Here is a 20,563-nt window from a genome sequence, read left to right as displayed (position 1 = left end):
GGTGACTGCTGCAACTTGGTTCCTTTCCATCTTCTTGGTAAGGTCAGCCAGCTGCTTGGTGATCATCTTGTTTGAGCCAGCAGCATATCCATATTGTTCAGCTCCATTACTCCTCTAGTATTGCCCCTTTCGGAAGCATAGAAGTAGTCATTCTCAGCTACAGTCTCGATGACATCTATGGCTTCTTCAATAGTCTTCTTTTTGTTCAGAGATCCCCCAGATGAGTGGTCTACTGCCTTCTTTGATTCATAAGAAAGACCCTCATAGAAAATGTGTAACTGCACCCATTCATTGAACATATCTGGCGGGTACCTTCTTGTTAAGTCCTTAAACCTCTCCCATGCTTCATAGAGAGTTTCACCATCTTGTTGCCTGAAGGTTTGCACCTCAGCTCTCAACCTGTTGATTCTTTGAGGAGGATAGAATCTCGCCAAGAATTTATTTACCACATCTTCCCAGGTTGTTAAACTCTCCTTCGGGAAGGACTCCAGCCATTTGGATGCCTTATCCTTGAGTGAAAAGGGAAACAGAAGCAGTCTATAAGTGTCAGGATGAACACCATTAGACTTCATAGTATCACATATCCTTAGGAAGGTGGTGAAATGTTGATTGGGATCTTCTTGGGCACTTCCTCCGAATGCACAGTTGTTCTGAACAAGGGTGATGAGCTAGGATTTTAGTTCAAAGTTATTGGCATGTACGGTTGGCTTTTTGATGCTACTTCCACATTTTCCTGGGTTTGGATTGATATAAGAGCCTAGAACTCTTCTCTCTTGCCCAGCATGATTCACTGGACCTTCCCTAGCATGGTTGTGAGCCTCTTCTTCATGGTGGTTCTCCATATTCTCCTCCATATTTGGTTCAAAATACTCTTCCTCTTCCTCAGCACCAATGACTCTCTTTCCTCTTGCTTCCCTCCTTAATCTAAGGAAGGTCCTCTCAGGTTCAGAATCAAAGGAAGTTGAAGCCCCGCTTCTTCTACCTGTCATACAACCAACAAGGCAAAAGGAAAGAGAGAAATTGAATGGAAATTACTCTTGTTAGAATGGGTGTTAGTGTGAGTGATGCAATATATCAAACAGTTAGTGGGTTAGTTAACTGACTTGTAAGCAATGACAAAATCACAACAAACGGGTAAGGGATAAAGGAAAGAAAATAACTAAAACTGAAAGTAAATCACTCAAATGAAATTAAGCAAAACAAAAGAAAAATGCTCAATCTAGTTATCCTCCAACTTAATCATTGTCGATACAAAATCAATCCCCGGCAACGGCTCAATAAACTTGATGCACGAAAACTTGTCTCTCAACAAATTTTCCTCGGCAAGTATACCGAATTGTCGTCAAGTAAAAACTCACAATAGAGTGAGGTCGAATCCCACAGGGATTGATTGGTCAAGCAACTTTAATTAGAGGAATGTTCTAGTTGAGTTAAGCAGAAATTGAGTTGAGTAATTGCAGAAAATTAAATGGCGGAAAAGTAAATAACAGAAAATGTAAGTGCTGGAAATAAATGGCGGAATGTAAATGGCATAAAGTAAATTGCAGAATCTTAAATGGGGATTTAGGGAAATGAGCAGAAAAGTAAATGGCAGAAAATAAAGAGAATGGGTAAGATCAGAAATGGGGGATTCATTGGGCTTAGGAGATGTTGCATTCTCCAGATCAAGTTCATTTTCATCTTTTCCTCAATCAATGCATTCATTGATCTCTTTGGCAATCTTAAGTGATTGGATTCCAATTCCTTGGCAACCCAATCTCTCTAAGCTTGAACAATTACCCAATTCCTTGATTTAATTGCTCATGGAAAGAGATGAAGTTTGGTAACTGATCATACCACATGCATTCCCAAATCAAAGTGTTGGTAGGATTATATGTCACTATATCCATCCAAACTCCCAATTTGGTCCAGCATGAGAAAGCATTTCTAGGATGATCTCTTCATTCCTCTTCCAAGGTTCAGAGGAGATCCAATTATGGAGAGCTTCTCTTCCAAGATAGCTAACCAATTGGATGAAGAACGAAAGCTTTCTAGTAAAATCAAGAGAAAAGAAAGAAGAAGAAGAATGAAAACTATAATTGATCCATCAAATTACAACAGAGCTCCCTAACCCAATGAAAAGGGGTTTAGTTGTTCATAGCTCTGGAAATGGAAAGCAAAAATGAAAAGTGCATTCTGAAATTAAACTAGAAGTTGCAGTAAAATATACAGAGTATAGTTCTCAAGTTCCGGATCTCTCCTTTTTTCAATTCAAAACTATCCCTATATATACTACTCTTCAGATCTTCTAGTTAGCTCTTCAAGTCTTGGATATGGGCCTTTAATCTTCTGTTGAAGCAGTTACAGTCTCTAGTGGGCTCAGCTTTGCTTGCAAAGAAAGTATGAGTTAAGCATGATGGAAAGTTAGTTAGGACGTTAGTGGCGTTAACATTAAGTGTAAAATTGGGTTCGAGAGCGTTAGTGACGATAACTTTGTCACTAACGTTCCAAACTAAATGATCCACGTTAACCTCAACGTTAGTGGTACTAACGTGACCACTAACGTGGCCTCTTAGCCCTTCGCAAACGTTATTGGCACTCACTTTTACCAGTAACATTGCTTCTTATCCCTTTCTTCCACGTTAATGGTCCACGTTAGTGTAACTAACCTGGCCCTTAACGTGGGCATGCCATGCTTTGAGAGCGTTAGTGACAATCACCTTTGTCACTAACGTTTCAAAGTGCCCCTCTTTCCCACGTTAGTTCTCCACGTTAGTGTAACTAACGTGGGTATGCTTGCCATCTCCAACGTTAGTGACAAAGGTGAGTGTCACTAATGTTTGCCTATAATTCATTGCTCCACGTTACCCTTCACGTTAGTGGTCTTAACGTGACCACTAACGTAGGCAATACAAGCTTGGCCTAGCGTTAGTGACAAAGGTGAGTGTCACTAACGCCTGCGACCTCTTCTTTACCTCACGTTAGAGTCCACGTTGATTGGATTAACGTGGCTCTTAACATGGCTTAGTGTGGCGTTAGTGGTGTTCACTTTCACCATTAACGTTGGAGCTCCCCCTTTCTTCCACATTAGTTCCCACGTTAGTGTAACTAATGTGGCAACTAACGTGGGCTTTGATGGCATTCGAGGGCATTATTGGTGGTAACTTTTTCCACTAACGTTGCAAGCTTGCTCCCTTTCCACGTTAGTGGTCACGTTAATGAGACTAACGTGGCTCCTAACGTGGCTCTTCTTTGCTTCCTTTGTCCTGAAATCAAACAAACATGGTGCATCAAAGCTTTGTTTCAAGTCATGAGATCATGCATCATCCATATTATCATTCAATTCCTGCATAATTCTCATGAAATCATGTAAAGTTCACAATTTTTGCTTGAAACAAGATGTAAGTGTATATTTATCCAAAACTTGCTTATTTACTAAGAAAATGCATGAAACTATCCTAAAAGAGTAAAGAAAAAGGTCAGTAAAACTGGCCAAAATGCCTTGGCATCAACCAAAAAGTGTCTATGGTCATGGTTTTTCAAAAGGGTGACCTAAAAGGATCTATGATCACGGTTTTGGAGGGTGACCTAAAGGGTTCTATGGTCACAATTTTAATCATTTGAGTTTAAATTAATGAAGATTTTTATGTATTTTTTATAATTTTAAATATTTTATCTTTTAAAAATTTTAATAATTAAAAACTAATAATAATTTTATATGATTTATTTTAAATTTAATTTTATAAATAAAAAATTAAGTTGAATATTATTAATTTTAAATTAAAAAAAGATTTAAGACTTAATAATATAAAAAATAATTTAATAACTTAATAATGGAAGTGTTATAAAATTAAATTTAAGAAATTTCTATTATAAATAAATTATGGTTTATTTATTAAATTGAGTTCTTAGAGTTAGAGATTAATTTATTAGGAATGATTAAATGGATTTTTGTAAATACTTTAGATTTAAGTCAATTAATATTTATGTACAACTTTTATTTTAATGAGTTATTTTATATAAATTGAAATTAAAGTTATAATAAAAAAATAATGAAAGATCATATAATTTAATTTAAGTAATTGATATTTTGAATTTAACCATATTTTATAAAATGTAATTAGTATGTTTACTTTATAATTTAAATTAGAAATAATTATTTGAACTCAATGATATTTTGATAAATGAAATTTTGTGTTCCAAAAATAATCTTCACAGTATTATATTTAAATTCTAAATTATTATTTTATCTCAAATATTTTATAAAATTATTATATTACTTATATATATTTTATCTTAGTCCTAAAAATTTCTAATAAAAACCCTAATATCCCAAATTTCTCAATTTAATACTCTAGATCCTTAAACACACACACACAACACTCAGTGAGTGAGGGAGAAAGGGAAAACAGTGAAAGGAGAAGGGGGAGCTCGAGGGAGAAGAGGGGAAGAGAGGAGGGGACGACGCGGCTGGTCCTTCCCGCCATCACCGTTGTCGTTGAGGCGTCGGAGGAGAGAGAGATTTGCTTTGCAGAGGCGTTGAAGGAGAGAGGGAGCCACGCTCTGCTGCCGATCCGCCACCGAACTGCCGCACGCGGGGAGCCATTGCCATCGCGGAGAGAGAAGCGTCACCGTTGAGCCAGAGCCGCCGCTTGGGGTTCTTCGCCGTCACCGTCTTCGTCATCCTCGTGAGCTGTAGCGCCGCATAGTCCAGCCACCGTGACCTCCGTAGAGCCACCGTCGTTGCGCTGTTCCGCCATCACCGCTGTTGCCCTAGAGCTCGCCGTCGTCATTGAGCAGGACGGAGATGAGAGAGAGCGCGAGCGAGAGAACAGAGAGTCTTATTGAAGACCTCCCTTTGAAGTTGTCAAGTGTACAACCTTTAGACTCTGGTATTTTACCTTAAACTTCTGATTTTCAGTGCTTCTATTTGCATTTACATTGTAGTTCACAATTAACAAAACTATTATTAGTATTTTTTTTCCAGCTTCTAATAAAAATTTTGAATCTCTGAGACTTAATAAGTATGTTCCATCGTGCATTCAACCTCTGGAAGTCATGATTCAGGGATGGATTTATTCACCGGCAGGAAATTACAGAAAATTTGTGTCTATGATTACAGAAAATTTTATTTCTGGAAATTATCTTTTGTTGTTTGAGCATATATTTGTTACTAACTTTATTATTGCTTCTTAATTTGTATGATCCAGTATGGTAAAGATTATGAGTTTGATGCTCCAGTGAAGCTCCTAGAGAAACATCTACATGCTATGGCACAATCTGTTGATGAGCAACTTGTTGTTGTTTCTCAGGTCTTGGCTTCTTAATCAATGGTTGATTTGAAATGCTTACCCCTTCTCTTTTTGGATTCATATAGGTTCTTGCTTTCAATGGAAGAATCTGAAGGGCTTGGCCACCATGGTTGAGAACTGTGATGATGAGTTTCTAAAGTTTGATCTGGAATACCAACAGGTTCTCTCTCATGGACTCAGTCGTGTGAATTTTTTTTTACTTTCTAAAGTTTTCTGAATTAACATTTAATCTAACTTTCATGTATCAGTAAGCTGCCCATTCTTCTCTTTACCCATTCTTTACATATTTCGTTTAAGCATATATTTTTCTAGTTTCTTATATGGAATTTGACTTGTCATATCAATTAGAAGTTGTTTCTTTCTCTATCTTTTACATAATTAAATTGAAAGTAAAACTACACTTTAGTCCTAGGAAAATTTTCATTTAAAAACTTAGCATGTAAAAGATTAAATGTACTCGCCTTAGTCCTTGTAATATTTATGTTTCAACACTTTAATTTGTAAAAATATATCAGTTCTAATATTTACTTCATGATGTGATAGTTACTGCAATAGGCACTTAGCGTATGTGTATTTAGTATGTAATAATACTGATTTCTATATTTTACTAATTTTCTATTTGTTAATGAAGTTTATCTAAAAGTAATAATACTGATTTCGATTTCTCAATCATTCATTTCATCTACAAGAATTGAATACATGAGTTCAAGCATTCAGGCTTCTATTTTGTTTAGATTCATTAATAAATAATTAAAGGTAACGACTAAGAATAATATATCAGTTCTAATAATACATAGAGTCTAAGTTTGTGATATGACTTATAGTTTCTTTCGTACAACTCTTAAGTCTTTTAGCCGTTGAGTATGCGAGGGGGTGGATCTAACTTGATATTTTAAATTGATATTATTTGCAGTTGCTGAAATTCAACCTTTAATGCTTTGATTTGTTAATGCTAAAATTGGATCATTTAGATTAGTATTCATTTGTTGTTATTATTGTCATTATTCGTCTGCTAATATTGATAGTGTCTTTTTGTGTCAGCTAATAGCTAAGTGTTGGAGGGTTGTTGTTTTAATTTGTCCTATTTTATGTGTTGATTTTCATATAATGTGCTCCAATTCCAAGATCAACAACAGTCTTGATCTTCACTAAAAGGGGGGGAGATTAAACTGAAAATAATATAAGTGCATTTATAATGAAATGCTTCTTGAAATTTTGGTCATAGAATTTAACTAGCATCTTTTTTTATTTACCGATGTCATTTTTAATATCCTAATTCCTGTTCTCTATTAGGCATTTAGTTCACTGTTTTCACTATACAAACTGCTTTAACTAATTTACTTAAATTGCTGAGAAATTGAGATAAACTGATTTAGTTGTTTCATATTTACACGTTTCTAATATCCACTTGAAAGGCATAATTAATGATACCATTTATGGGTAAGCCACTTAAGGTTCTGTGGTTATAAGATTTGCAGGTAATTTCTATGTTATATGTTCTAGTGTTGGTATTGAATCTGCTTTAATTTTATTTCCCAGGATGTGACAGCAACTAAAAGAAATAAATTTGAGGATTATTTTTTGAAGCGACGAGAGTTGCTCATGGGAATATATGAGAAGGATTTTGAAAGGCCTTCTCCTATCCAAGAAGAAAGCATTCCAATTGCTCTTACTGGTAGTGACATTCTTGCAAGGGCTAAAAATGGGACAGGCAAAACAGCTGCATTTTGCATTCCTGCATTGGAAAAAATTGACCAGAAACAATCTATCCTGGCAAAGTTCAAATTGTATTGCTCTCACGCCTGTGGAACAATTTTGTTAATAGTGTCTACTTAGTGTTAGTGTATATATCACTGTATAAAACTAAGATTGAGACAAGTGTATTCACTCAACTATATTGATATGTTAGCTGGTTACTTTAATCACAACTTATCTTAATTGTTGATTATTATTTTTTATTTTTAGATTTATTTTGTGATCATCATCATTTTGGGATGTGATTATGCTTTAAAAAAAATTAAATCTCATAAAACAAAATAGGCTTTGGTCACGGTAAAAATCGTGACCATAGATAAGGCTATGGTCACGGTTTTGTGGGGTGACCATAGATAAGCTATGGTCACAGTGAAAAACCGTGATCATAGATAAGGCTATGGTCACGTTTTTAAGGTGGGGTGACCATAGAAGCTATGGTCACGGCGAAAAACCGTGACCATAGATAGGGCTATGGTCACGGTTTTAAGGAGGGGTGACCATAGAGGCTATGGTCACGGCGAAAAACCGTGACCATAGATAGGGCTATGGTCACGGTAAATACCGTGACCATAGATAAGGCTATAGTCACGGTTTTAAGGTGGGGTGACCATAGATAGGGCTATGGTCACGGTTTTTACGCGTGACCATAGATTAACTATGGTCACGGTGAAAAAACGTGGCCTAAAGTGTCAGAATTTGAAAATTGAAATTGTGACCATAGAAACCGTGACCATAGATAAAAAAAATCGTGACCATAGATCTATGACCACGAGAGAATAGGCCACGGTAAAAAATTGTGACCATAGATCTATGGTCACCCTTTTTACTAGCTATACCGTGACCATAGACCTTTTTTTTGTAGTGATTGATGATGAATTACATGAATTGTGTGACTAATTTTGTGGTTAAACACCATTTTGCAAAAGGTAGAAGTTGATAAGTTCACCTATGCTAGTTTAATTGAGAACGGTGACATAAAAAGGGGATATAATGATTTTGGACAATTAGGGCTGTGTCGAGGGTAGTAGAAATTTTGGATAACTAAAAGAAAGTTAAATGTTTGGTTTTCGAAAAGTTATAAGCTTAGATGTGGAATTCGGTACATAAGGTTGTGAAATTGCCAAAGTAAAATTTTTTGCATAATTGGTCATGGCTTGCAATAGATTCTGGAAGCAGTCCAGACCTCTGTTTGAAATGAAATTATTTTTCTATGAAACTCTAGTGTGTCCTGAATGTCCTGCAAAAATTTCAAAGTTTATTGTTGAGTAGGTTGAGAGAAATGAATTTTCAAAAACTATTGGTTTGTATGTCTATAATCTGCAATTTCAGATCAATAGCATGTTTAGCCAATTAAATATGAGGGGAAGATGACTAGCTTCCTGAATTTTGAAAATTGTTTTCTAAAACACAGGGCAACATTCCTGACTGAATAACTTTTTCATACAACACGATATTGATCCAGAATTTGTTTTCTTTGAAAGCTAAATGATTCTTATTTGATATCACCAATTTTGAAAGGCAAATGGTCAGAATTGGATTTTTAATGAATTTATTAGACCCACTACTCTCTGCTATTTTTTTGGCATCTTCCTTAAATGATAGTAGATCTTTGAAAATTAGTATAAAATTCACTTTGTAACAGATTGCTTCAAAACCAATTTTGTATTAAAAACCTAAACCTGCAGAGTTAGCATTTATAAATTAAAGTTTCCATTCTTGAGCTTTTCACAAAATATATGCACTATAGAAATTCAATGAGTTGTTGAGATTGAGGGAACCCGTAAGGGTGGTTTTAGTGCTATTTTAGGGGAGATTATGCCCGAAATTTTGTAAAAGTACATGGACTTAGTTAAATGGAAATGTGTAAGTTGCCCCCAAGAAGATTTAAAGTTAAATGGTGATGCGGAGGTTTGCTTATTTATATGGTGATGCGAAGGTGATGAGTGGATATTTTATACGCTTCTTGGCATCATTTTCATATGGTTTTAGTTATGTTTTGTTCAAGTTTTATTATGTTTTCATAGGTTTTAGTGCTAAATTCACATTTTTGGATTCTACTTTGAGTTTTTGTGTCTTATGGTGATTTCAGATCATTTCTGGCTGAAATTGAGGAGCTTTGGCAAAGTCTGATTCAGAGGCAAGGAAAGCGTAGCAGATGCTGTCAGAATCTGAACTCCGTGCACTCAAACGCGCATTTCTAGAGCAACAGATGTCCAAATGATGCATTCTTAATGGCTTTAGAAAGCTAACTTCCAGAGCTTTTCAGCAATATATAATAATCTATACTTATTTTCAAAGGAGCCTGCTCATACTGGGCGTTGAACGCCAATCAACCCCCTTTTGGGCGTTCAACGCCCACCAAGATATAAGGCAGTGCCAATCACCCCCCTAATGGGCATTCAATTCCCATTCCTCAAAGTTGGACGCCAAGCTCAGCCCAAGCACTCAACCTAAGTGGGCCCAAGGATGGATTTTGCACCTCTAGTCTCTTCTATCATATTTTTGTACTTCTTAGTTATTAGATTAGTATATATAGGAGAAGATTACCCATGTTTAGGATCATCTGCCTCATCTTTACCTTTTCACACTTTACTTTCTGTAAAGCATGAGCAACTAAACCTCCTAAGTTAGGGTTAGGAGCTCTACTGATTCTCATGGATTAATAATATTACTGTTCTATTTCAATACACGTTTGATTCCATTCTCCTGTGCATTTTCGTTCTTCATCTCATGAATTGAGGGTGACCCATGACAATCATCCTTGTTCTACATGGGTTCCGTGTGAGTCCTGCTCGGATAGCATTGAACCATAAGCTAGAGAATGCACTGCGGATTCCAAGAGCGTGCCTGGGTGACTTTGGATATGTGACATATAATCCCGTCGACCGTGGGTTACTGAGGTTTCTGTGGCGTTAAGGCTAGAGTATGAGAAGCAGTGTTCCCTGATCCAGAAGATCCGACCTTGCCTGTGGAATTTTGAGTAGGATCGCGAAAGGGAGTGGATTGCTTAGGTCTTCACCTTCGACTATGGTGGGAAGCCATGAGTTAACTTGATGAGGATGCTACATGAGTTGCTCGGATATGGTGGACTGCTATGGTTTAGAAGAGACTAACTTGATGAGGATGCTACATGAGTTAGTCAATTACGGCTGCCATTGAATGAATCGTTCGTTGTTGAAGTAGATAGTAAGAAAAGTTAATCCGGAAAGAATACACATCTCCAAAGCCTTAACTAATTATCCATCATTGCTTTTACACTAATCTAGTATTTCGTTCTCTATTATTTTGTTTATGCTTCTTAACAAACAACCATCTTTTCTAATCGCCTGACTAAGATTTACAAGATAGCCATTGCTTGCTCAATCCGACAATCTCCGTGGGATTCGACCCTCACTGACCTGAGGTATTACTTGGACGACCCGATGCACTTGCCGGTTCAGTTGTGCGGAGTTCAATTTCGCGCACCAAGTTTCTGGCGCCATTGCCGGGGATTGTTCTGAGATTGGCAAACTACCGGACTATCTTGTTCTGAGATTGGCAAACTACCGGACTATCTTGTTTGTGTCCTTTCTTTTCTTTCAAAAAAATTTTCAAAAACCTTTTTTTTTCTTTAGTAATCTTTTTCTCTGTTTGAGTCTTATGTCAGTTTTTAAGTTTCATGTCCATTTTTGTCTTTTTCTTTCCTTTAATTTTTCAAAAAATTTTCTTGGTGTTCTTTCTTGTGTTCTAATTATTCATTGTATTTTTCTTTGTTTGATCTTAAAATTTTTAAGTTTGGTGTCTCTTAGTTTTTTTCCTTTAATTTTCGAAAATTAGTGTCCTTTGATTCTAAAATTTTAAGTTTGGTGTCTCTTAGTTGTTTTTCTTTTTCCTTAAAATTTGAAAAATACAAAAATATATCTTTTAATTTTCGAAAATCTTAACTATCTTTCCTTATCTTGATTCAAAAATTTTAAATTTGGTGTTTTCTTGTTAGTAAAGTTTAAATTTTGAATTTCAAATCTTATCTTTTCATATCTTTTTCAAATATTTATCTTATCCTTCTATCTTTCTTTAAATTTCAAAAATCCTATCTTATCTTATTTTCAATTTTTAAATTTCAATTTCAAAATCAAATCTTTTTCAAAAATCAAATCTCAAATCTTATTTTTATAAATCTTTTTCAAATCTTTATCATATCTTCTTGCTTTAAGTACTTCCCATCTTACCTTCTTTTTAATTTTAAAACTTTTAAGTCTTTACTTTCTTTTAAAATTGAATTTAAAAATCAAATCTTTTAATTTGTTTTCAAATATTGTTAGTTGGTTAGTTACTTGTTTTATCTTATTTTAATTTTGAAATTTTGATATCTCTCTAATTCTTCTTTCTCTCTGTCCTTTTTCGAAAATTCTTACCTCTTTCTCTCTCTTCTATTTTCAAAAATCTTCTTTTTCTCTCTCTATTTATTTTTTGAAAACTCTTCTAACTTAAAAGATTCCTTTCTTTTCTTTCCTTCTCTTCTAACTCTCTCAAAGGAACTCTATACTTTGACATAGAGAATCCTTTTCTTCTTTTCTTCTTGCATTCTTCCTTCTTATTTATGAGCAGGAACAGAGATAAAGAACCTCTCTTTGATCTTGAACCTGAACTTGAGAGGACTCTAAGGAGGCGTTTACAACAAGTAAGAGCACAGCATTCCGGAGGAAACCTCACAGAGCCTTTCGAACAAGAAGCTAAAAATACAAACATGGCAGCTAATCCTAATTGTGGAGGAGCCACAAGGAAGGTCCTAGGTGACTTACCTACAATTGGTGCAAATAACTTTGAGCTGAAGCCTCAACTGGTCACTTTAGTTCAACAGAACTGCCAGTTTTATGGACTTCCACAGGAAGATCCCAACAGATTCATCTCTGATTTTTTGCAGATCTGTGATGCTATCGAGACTAATAGAGTGGATCCTGAAATCTACAAGCTTATGCTTTTTTCCTTTTCTGTAAGGGACAGAGCTAGGTTATGGCTGGATTCTCAGCCTAAGGAAAGCCTAGACTCTTGGGAAAAGATGGTCAATGCATTCTTGACTAAGTTCTTCCCACCTCAGAAGCTGAGCAAGATCAGGGTGGAAGTTCATACCTTCAGGAAGAAAGAGGGTGAATCCCTCTATGAGGCCTGGGAGAGGTACAAGCAATTAATCAGAAAGTGCCCTCCTAACATGACTTCAAACTGGACCATGTTAGATATCTTCTATGATGGTCTCTCTGAATTATCCAAGATAGCTTTATACCACTCTGTTGATGGATCACTCCACTTGAAGAAAACACCTGAAGAGGCACAAGAACTCATTGACATGGTTGCTAACAACCAATTCATGTACTCTTCTGAGAGGAATCCTGTAAACACTGGGGTAGCTCAGAAGAGAGGAGTCCTGAATATTGATACTCTGAATGCTATATTGGCTCAGAACAAGATCCTGACCCAACAGGTCAACATGATCTCTCAACATCTGATTGGATCACAAGCTACAGCTAAAAACATACAAGCTACAGATGAAAACATTCAAGAAGCCTCCCATGAAGGAGAGGCATATGATCTAGATCAACCCATGATGGATGAGGTTAACTATTTGGAAAATTCCTCAGGAAATCCCAATAATGAGCTTTATGAAAATACCTACAATTTATCATGGAGGAATCATCCCAACTTTTCCTAGAGGGATCAATAGAAGCCTCAGCAAGGCTTCAATAATAATCAAGGTGTGAGAAACCAGAATAGGTTTAACAATAAACCATTCCCATCTTCTCAGCAACAGATGGAGACTCCTAGGCAGAGCCTCTCTGACCTAGCCATTATAGTCTCCAATCTCTCTAAAACCACTCATAGTTTTATTACTAAAACAAGATCCTCCATCAGAAATTTGGAGGTACAGATTGCTTAGCTGAGTAAGAGAATCCTTGAGACTCCTCCTAACACTCTTCCTAGTAACACTGAAGTGAACCCAACAGAAGAGTGCAAGGCCATCATTGTAGAAGTTGAGGCCGAAACTGAAGAGGAGAAGCTGGCGTTGAACGCCAGCAAAGGAGTAGTTGGGCGTTCAACGCCCAAGAAGGAGCAGTTATTGGCATTGAATGCCAGCAATAGAGTAGAATCTGGGTGTTCAACGCCCAAAAAGTGACAACTCCTGGCATTGAACACCCAAAGAGGAGAAGAAAGGGAGTGAGACCAAGCTATCGTACCGTCGTGCCTCTCCGCCACCCAGCTTGCCATCGTGCCAGCCACTCACACCAGAGGAGAGAGTGTGGTCGAGCAAGAGCCGATGAGAGAGAGAAGTGTCACACCTACCACGAGCTCGCCATTCTGTGGTGGAACCCGCATGCCCCGTTGTTGGAGATGGAAGGGAAGGACGCGCGAGAGGAAGCCACAGTCGCTGGGTCGCCACCGCCGAGCTTCCCTCGTTGCCGGTGACAAGCTTCGAAGAGAGAGAGAGCTCGAGGAAGAGAAGAACGTGAAGAGGAGGAACTGGGGTCGCCGCTGGCGCCACCGCTGTTGAGGGTGAGCCACCGCACCGAGCTTCTACCGCCACCAGGTCCGCTATCTAATCACCGGGTGTTGTGCGGGTGTAGCCGGAATCTCTGTCGGAGCTGTCGCCGCTTCGTTCTTTGTTCCTTTCTTTATATGAGTTGCTGTGATTGATGCGGGAGTGGTTTTGAGTTGAGTTTGCGGCTGCCAATGTTACAGCCGAGAAGAAGGGGTTTTGACGCGCTGTGTAGCTTTGGGGTTTCAACTAACTAAGGTAGGGGTTTTATTTTGAAATTAACTGTTTTAAAATTATGAATGCCATGGAAGTCTAGTGGGTATTTGCAAATAATTTATGATTATTTGGAATGACTGAATGATAAATTTGAATTGTATTTGTGACTGAATTTGATGAATAAGTGTTTGATTTCTTGTTGTTTAAGAATGCTGAAAATTCTGATTTATTAGCTGATTATAATGAATATTTGTTGAGTTGTGGTTGTGAATGGTGATAGATTTGGTCTTGCTTGTTGAATGGAAAATATAAATTGAGTTTGAATTGAGGCTGTAATCGATGCTGGAAACTCTGGTTATGTCAGTGTCTTGGTTGGATTGTTGATTTGAGAAAAATATTAGTTTGGTTCCTTAGTAATTATTGGTTTGATTCAAGAGCAAAGGATTTGATATCGAAATGGTTGAGAGATTGTTTAGTTGGGACCCTAAAAGGGTGGCATAGACCGAATTTTAGAGGAAATGCTGCCAAATTTTTATCAGACTCTAAGACTTTATTTAAAGTGTTATTTAAAAGCAAATTTGATTTAAGAATATTATTTGATTTTGATTTATTATGAAAATAGTTTTGTTTCAATTCGATTTATTAAGAAAAGTATAATGTTTTAAACTCAATCTTTTGAGAAGGGATTTTACTTTAAGTTATGTTTTGAGTTCGGTTTGATAAGAAAGAAAAGAAGAAGAAGAACGAAAAGTAAAAGAAAGAGAGATAATTAAAGGAATCTTTGCCATAGGAGAGCAGAGAATAAAGATTAAAGGAATATATTAATTAAAGGAATGTCTGCCACAGGAGAGCAGATGCGACTTTGTTTGGGTCTTAGTGCCAAATGTATAGTGGGGACGTCCACACACTGAGAATTGTTTTCCAGATGTAAGCACATTGAAAGTCACACTATATGCGGCCTAGCCGTAAGACTTATATAAGCACACTATATGCATCTGGAAAGCCATAACTGGGACTCATGTCTGGGTAATGTCGCGAGCGTGTAGGCAACCGACACATGAGCTCATGGCCTGTATGAGGAATAGACATGCATCATGTTGTTTGCACATTTGCATTTGATTGTGTTTGTTTCTCTAGTTTCTCTGTGATTGTGCTATTTGTCTTACTGCAATTTATTTGTGTGTTGATCTGTTTCTTGTGCTATTAGTTAGTGTGTTGAGGTGACTGAGAACTGAGGTTGTGATTGAGATTTGTTTTAAGTTCGGAAATTTAATGAAGGTAATTAATTATATAAAATAAAAGTGAAAAGTATTCCAAAGGTTTAACAAAATAGTTTTACTGAGTATGTTAATTATTTGCATTAAATTCATTACTTTTATGACATTCCCATTACCTACTGAGAATTTGTGGTTTGTTTTCACCCCAAAATCTTCTACCCTTTCAGTGCCACAAGTTCAAACACTCAGTTTAAAGTTGCGGACGATTAGTAGATTTACTTATGATTCCTGTCGCTTTTATAGAGTCCCCTCACCTTTGTTGCTTTAGTTTCTGTTTTATACAGAGGGAAAGGAATTATATCTGAGTTTCATTTGAATTCTTTTGTATAATATATATTATTAATAATAATTATGTGATTATTATTACTTGATGATTTTTTATTTATGATTTTAAAATCAAAAACAAAATTTTCTGGCATTTTCTATAAAATTGAAACACGATATCGAACTAAAGGCTCAATATTAAATAGTAAATAAAGAAAATAGGTTAGTAACTCCTTACTTTTAGTATGATCATGACGTGCTAAAAGTTAGGGTGTTACATACTTTATCTCACATTTTTAAATTTTAATGACTAATTAATGACCAAAAATAATAAATTCTAATACACTTCTAACATCTCTCATCTTATAATACAAATAGCAAGTTAATAAACTGGTATATTTTGGTAAATTATTTCACATGCATTGTTCAATGCACATTTTAAATTTAATTATGTAAAATGTATTAGAAGTGATTAAGGGAGTTACTGAAAAAGATATGAGATTGTATTATTTTACAGTGCAACACCTAAACAGAAGAAAAAATTTGAAAATAGAGCAAAACAACCCCGCATTCCTTTCGATGAAACAAAGAAAACTTGCATATGATGCTGCAATAAGCATTGTGAAAAAATGGACAATTGTAAAGAAAGTTTGCAATCATTTAAAACCTTTTTTTTTTTTTAATTTCCTTTTACTGATAACTAGGAGTATCAGCTAACTGTATGTTGGACACACTAACATACATACATTTTTGAAAAAATTATTCTAAAAAGACCATTAAAAAGATTTAATTATTAAAATTATTTAAAAAAATCAAATTATTAAAAAGAACTAAATTTTTTATAATATTTATAATATTTAAAAAAAATAAATTTTTTATAAAAAAACAAATATATCCTTAATTATTTTTTATTTATTTTTTATAATATTTATATTAATAATTTTTATTTATCCTAAAATTTTAGCAATTTTTATTAATTATATTTTTTTATTTTTTTATTTTTGTGATTTTTCATCAATTTTTCTCTCGTTAACAATAAAAATCTAATATAAAAATAAATAATTAATTAATAAAAATTACTATAATTTTAGAAAAAATAAAAATTATTAATATAAATATTATAAAAAAATAAATAAAAATAATTAAGGATATATTTGTTGTAGTATATTAATATAAAAATTATGAAAAATAAATAAAAAAATAATTAAGAATGTATTTATCTCTTTATAAAAAAATTTTGAGTTTTTTTCTTAAATATTATAAAAATTATAAAAAAAAATTAATCTTTCTTAATAATTTTAGTATTAAAGATCTTTTTTAATAATTAAATCTTCTTAACGATACTTTAGATTAATTTTTTCTTTAAATTAAGATAGTAGAATAAATATTTTATACAAATTAAAAAATTAATAGTAATTATTTTTTATTTTATTACTTTATCAACTTTTTTATTTTAAACGATCTAAATTTAAATATATAATAGTTGATTTGATAGTTCATATTTAATGGGTTTATGGTTTAAGATAGAAAGTAAAAACCATACGGAAAAAACTAATTTAGATTTGAGGAAGAAATTTAATGCTAAAACTATGTGTGAAAACATACAAGTTCAGTAAAGTATTGGGTTAATTATGGTAATTTAAATTTTAAGTTTGTTGCTACATCCATCAAGATATACCTATTACAAGTCTGCAAGCCAATGGATAGCAGTTGATACTTTGGTTATGGAGTAAATACTACAAAAATTATATTACGTTTAGGAAGAGTTAGTTTAGTATGGTGAAAGTATCTAATGATCTTTAAATGATCAAGGATGTTTAGAGGAATTTAGAATAAATTTGGAGAGAAATTATAAATATATTAATATAAATTTTTTTGCATAGAATACTTACAAATCTACCACCTATTCTTTTCATTTTTCATTTTTACTGGATTGAAGCTTTTTTCATTTTAGACATTTTTTTAAAATAAATAACTTATTTATTGAGATATATTTTTAAAAATATTTATATTTTTTATTATTTATATCACTATCATTGCTAGAGATAAATAATAAAAAAATAAAAAATATTATACGATCAAATTATTTTTATAATTAAGTTCAATTAAGTATTTTTATTTTTTATATGTCTTTTCTCTTTCTTCTTTATTAGACCAATCAATTTTATTGAAAATAATAAAATTTATATTACATCAATTTAAATTTATTTTTCAATTCATTCCAATTCAAATTATTGTAATAAATAAATAAATAATTATTTATATGTAATTCTTAAAATATTTTAAATTTTAAAAAGATATGTGTATTAATAAAAGAAAAAATGTAAATATTTCAAAACATATCTAAACAAATAATTACTTTAATTAATTTATTTAAAAATTCTTTTCTCTTATTAACAAAAATTTGTCGACCTATATTTGTCAAACTATATTAAACAATTGCAATTTCCTTTTTTTTAAAAGAATTCTCTCTGAGTTTTAATATTTTAAAAAATATCAAATTTTAATTTGTAATATAATTAAATAATTTTAAAAATAAAATGGTATTTTTGTTTTTTAATACTAATACCGAAAATATCATTTTTTTCATAATATTAAAAAAAATCTTTAATCCTTCCAAAAAAAATAATTAAAAAGATATAAGTGATTTTTAATTAACATTGTTTAAATCAAGGTTCTGAAAATCGGACCGATTATTGAACCGTTTTAGTCACTGGTTCATTGATTTACTGATCCAACCGATCTAACTGTGATTCAACCAAAAAAATCGTTCCTTAATAAAATAATAAATAAATTATAAATAATCATCATAAAGTATCTTTCAAATTTAAAATCCTATATAAAATATCACCAACTAAATGTAATTAATCATCAAAATACTCAAAAACTTACAGCAAATATGTTGGCAATTAACATATAATCATACTTCCATTAAAAATAGTTGAATTGAATTGCAATGCATCAGTTAAAGATAGAGAATATTACTTTAATGTAGCTAAGTCAAAAAGTAAAATAAAACAGGCCCTTCTAATTCTTACGCTTGTAGGCTTCAATATAATCATTACCATACAAAGGAACTTTCTTGAAGGGATTTATGGCAACCAAAATAGGCCCTGCTTTTGTCTGAATTTTACATGATTAACAAGGTTAAATTAAAACAACATTTTTCAGTTGTCTCACTGAGTCCAGCTAGATGGAACAAACATACTATGGTAATTCTAGATCATATCTTACTTTTCCATCAGGCAGTAAAACAACAGACTCAGTTCTAGAAGATGTTATTATCTTCACCAGCTCCCAATTCCCATTTGAAAGTTGAAGCCAACACTGAACCTTCTGAAACAATGAACTTCAAAAGTAAGGGAAAGAAATAGAAAATTCTAAGCTATCCATGTCTTACTAATAATGAGAACAGAAAAATTCAATCTCTTGAACTCAATAATTACATCAGTTATCCAACTAAATAATTGCATCAGAGTTATCATAAACTGATTTTAAAGCCTAGAAGCAGAGTGAAATCAAAAACATGAGGCATATAATAAATCAAAACATCACCAATTGCAAATTTTTAACAAGAACAGAAATTAAGAACAATGAAATTAATATATCATTCACGAAATTAAAAACAGCAGCAGCATTCAACACAAACAGCATTCAGCAAAAAGACCATATCTAAACTCAACAATCAGCATTCAGCAACAAACATTTAACCAATAATCACACTAAACCTCCAACCAGCAACCAGTAACCAGCAATGACAAAATAGCAACAAACATTAGTACATAAACATTCCAAAACAGTTACGACACTAAACCTGCACCCAGCAACCAGCAATTACAAAACAGTAACATTATAAAACATTACAAAACATTACACAAAAATTTGAACAAAAATTCCAGAAATTGAAAAGAACAAGAAGAACCAAGCATTCAGAAATTAAACAGAGCCATCACTCATCAGTAAACAGAGCAAAATTAAAAGGAAGGAGCGGATCAAAGCAAAATTAAACAAACCCATCAGTAACCAGAAGCAAAATTAACTAGAGCCATCACTCATCACTCATCAGTAACCACTAACCATGGCAAAATTAAAAGGAAGGAGTGGATGCGAAGAAAAATTAAACAGACTAACAGAGCCATCAGTAACCAGAAGCAAAATTAAACATATCCATCACTAACCTTCGACGAGACATGGATGGCAACCCGCGAGACGACGACGATAGGTGAGGCGAGCGGATGCGAAGCAAAATTAAACAGACTAACAGAGCCATCAGTAACCAGAAGCAAAATTAAACATATCCATCACTAACCTTCGACGGAGACACGGATGGCAACCAGCGAGACGACGACGATAGGCGAGGTGATGGCAAAGGACGAACCAACGGCGAGCTGCTCCAAGCCACGAACAGAGAAGACAGGGAAGATGGGGATGACGAGCCGAGCTACCTGGGTTCCGAACAGGGGGAAGAGGAAGAACTGGAGGCGCCGAAAACTTGGGGACGGCGGCGGCAAGGATCCTAGGGCTAGGGTTCTCTTTGCTTTGCTTCAGAAGGGGCTAATGGGGATGCACAAATGATTATTGATTCGGGGAAGGGAGTGTTTCAAGATTTTTTTTTTTTTTTTTAAATCATAAAATGGCATCGTTTTTATAGAACCGGCCAGTTACCGGTTTAGTTTAACCGGCCGATTCTTGGACGGTTCAGCGATTTCTGAACAATTTTCTCTCCAGCGGTTATTAGCAGTGGATCGGACTGGTTTTATAGTTGGTTTTCAGTTTAACCGGTTCAACCAGCCGGTCCGGTCCGGTTTTCAGAACCATACTTTAAATCATCAATTCTATACATAATCCAATAGGTCATTTTATAATTAGCACAAACTTTAAGAGTTAAAGTTAAACTTTGCAGATTTACAACTTTGTGTACGGCACCAATGAGAGATACTAAATTGGAATATGTTCACCTGGTCTATTAGACACTATCACCATATTAGAGTCTTCCTATTTTTTAAAGTCATGATTATAGCTAAAAAAAACTATGAACGTAGATTAATGGTCACTGTTTTTGTCGTTATATCATAGTTATAAAATGTGACTTAATATACCATAGTCATAAAAATTTTAGGCAAAAGTTACTTTTTTATACTTATTTAAAAAGGAAAAGTCTAGAGGCCAATAATTTTATTAAATTTTGGCCACATATAACCAGTAAAAAAAAGTGAACTATTGGATGAAATTTTACACCATTAAAATCATTA

The 20,563-nt window shown here is 34.0% G+C and overlaps 1 protein-coding gene, 1 long non-coding RNA gene and 1 other non-coding gene across 3 annotated transcripts; 1 reads left to right on the top strand and 2 right to left on the bottom strand.

The window, feature by feature from the left end:
- Positions 1 to 4,379: 4,379 nt before the first annotated feature.
- On the top strand, positions 4,380 to 7,221 carry LOC112735966 (DEAD-box ATP-dependent RNA helicase 12-like). The gene is made up of 3 exons (XM_025785366.3): positions 4,380 to 4,871; positions 5,357 to 5,451; positions 6,831 to 7,221. Exons 1-3 carry the CDS (start codon positions 4,787 to 4,789, stop codon positions 7,125 to 7,127), a joined length of 477 nt encoding a protein of 158 aa, XP_025641151.2. The 5' UTR covers positions 4,380 to 4,786; the 3' UTR covers positions 7,128 to 7,221.
- Positions 7,222 to 12,132: 4,911 nt separating this feature from the next.
- LOC112740035 (small nucleolar RNA R71) lies at positions 12,133 to 12,241 on the bottom strand. The gene has a single exon (XR_003170971.1). It is a non-coding gene; the product is annotated as a small nucleolar RNA R71 (small nucleolar RNA).
- A 5,972-nt stretch (positions 12,242 to 18,213) lies between these two features.
- Positions 18,214 to 20,037, bottom strand: LOC112732393 (uncharacterized). The gene is made up of 2 exons (XR_003168013.3): positions 19,490 to 20,037; positions 18,214 to 18,647 (listed from the first exon to the last, which is right to left on the bottom strand). It is a non-coding gene; the product is annotated as an uncharacterized lncRNA (long non-coding RNA).
- Positions 20,038 to 20,563: the final 526 nt, after the last annotated feature.

The sequence above is a fragment of the Arachis hypogaea genome, chromosome 13 (assembly GCF_003086295.3).
Source record: "Arachis hypogaea cultivar Tifrunner chromosome 13, arahy.Tifrunner.gnm2.J5K5, whole genome shotgun sequence".
Classification (NCBI taxonomy): domain Eukaryota; kingdom Viridiplantae; phylum Streptophyta; class Magnoliopsida; order Fabales; family Fabaceae; genus Arachis; species Arachis hypogaea.
This window is presented reverse-complemented; position numbering and strand designations above follow the sequence as displayed.

Bases quoted from the DNA above. Each gene is read 5' to 3' on its own strand.
- LOC112735966 (XM_025785366.3), top strand. From the start codon at position 4,787: ATGAGAGAGAGCGCGAGCGAGAGAACAGAGAGTCTTATTGAAGACCTC. The intron at 4,872-5,356 runs GTATTTTACCTT...GGATTCATATAG, and splicing joins TGTACAACCTTTAGACTCTG to GTTCTTGCTTTCAATGGAAG. The intron at 5,452-6,830 runs GTTCTCTCTCAT...TTTATTTCCCAG, and splicing joins TTGATCTGGAATACCAACAG to GATGTGACAGCAACTAAAAG.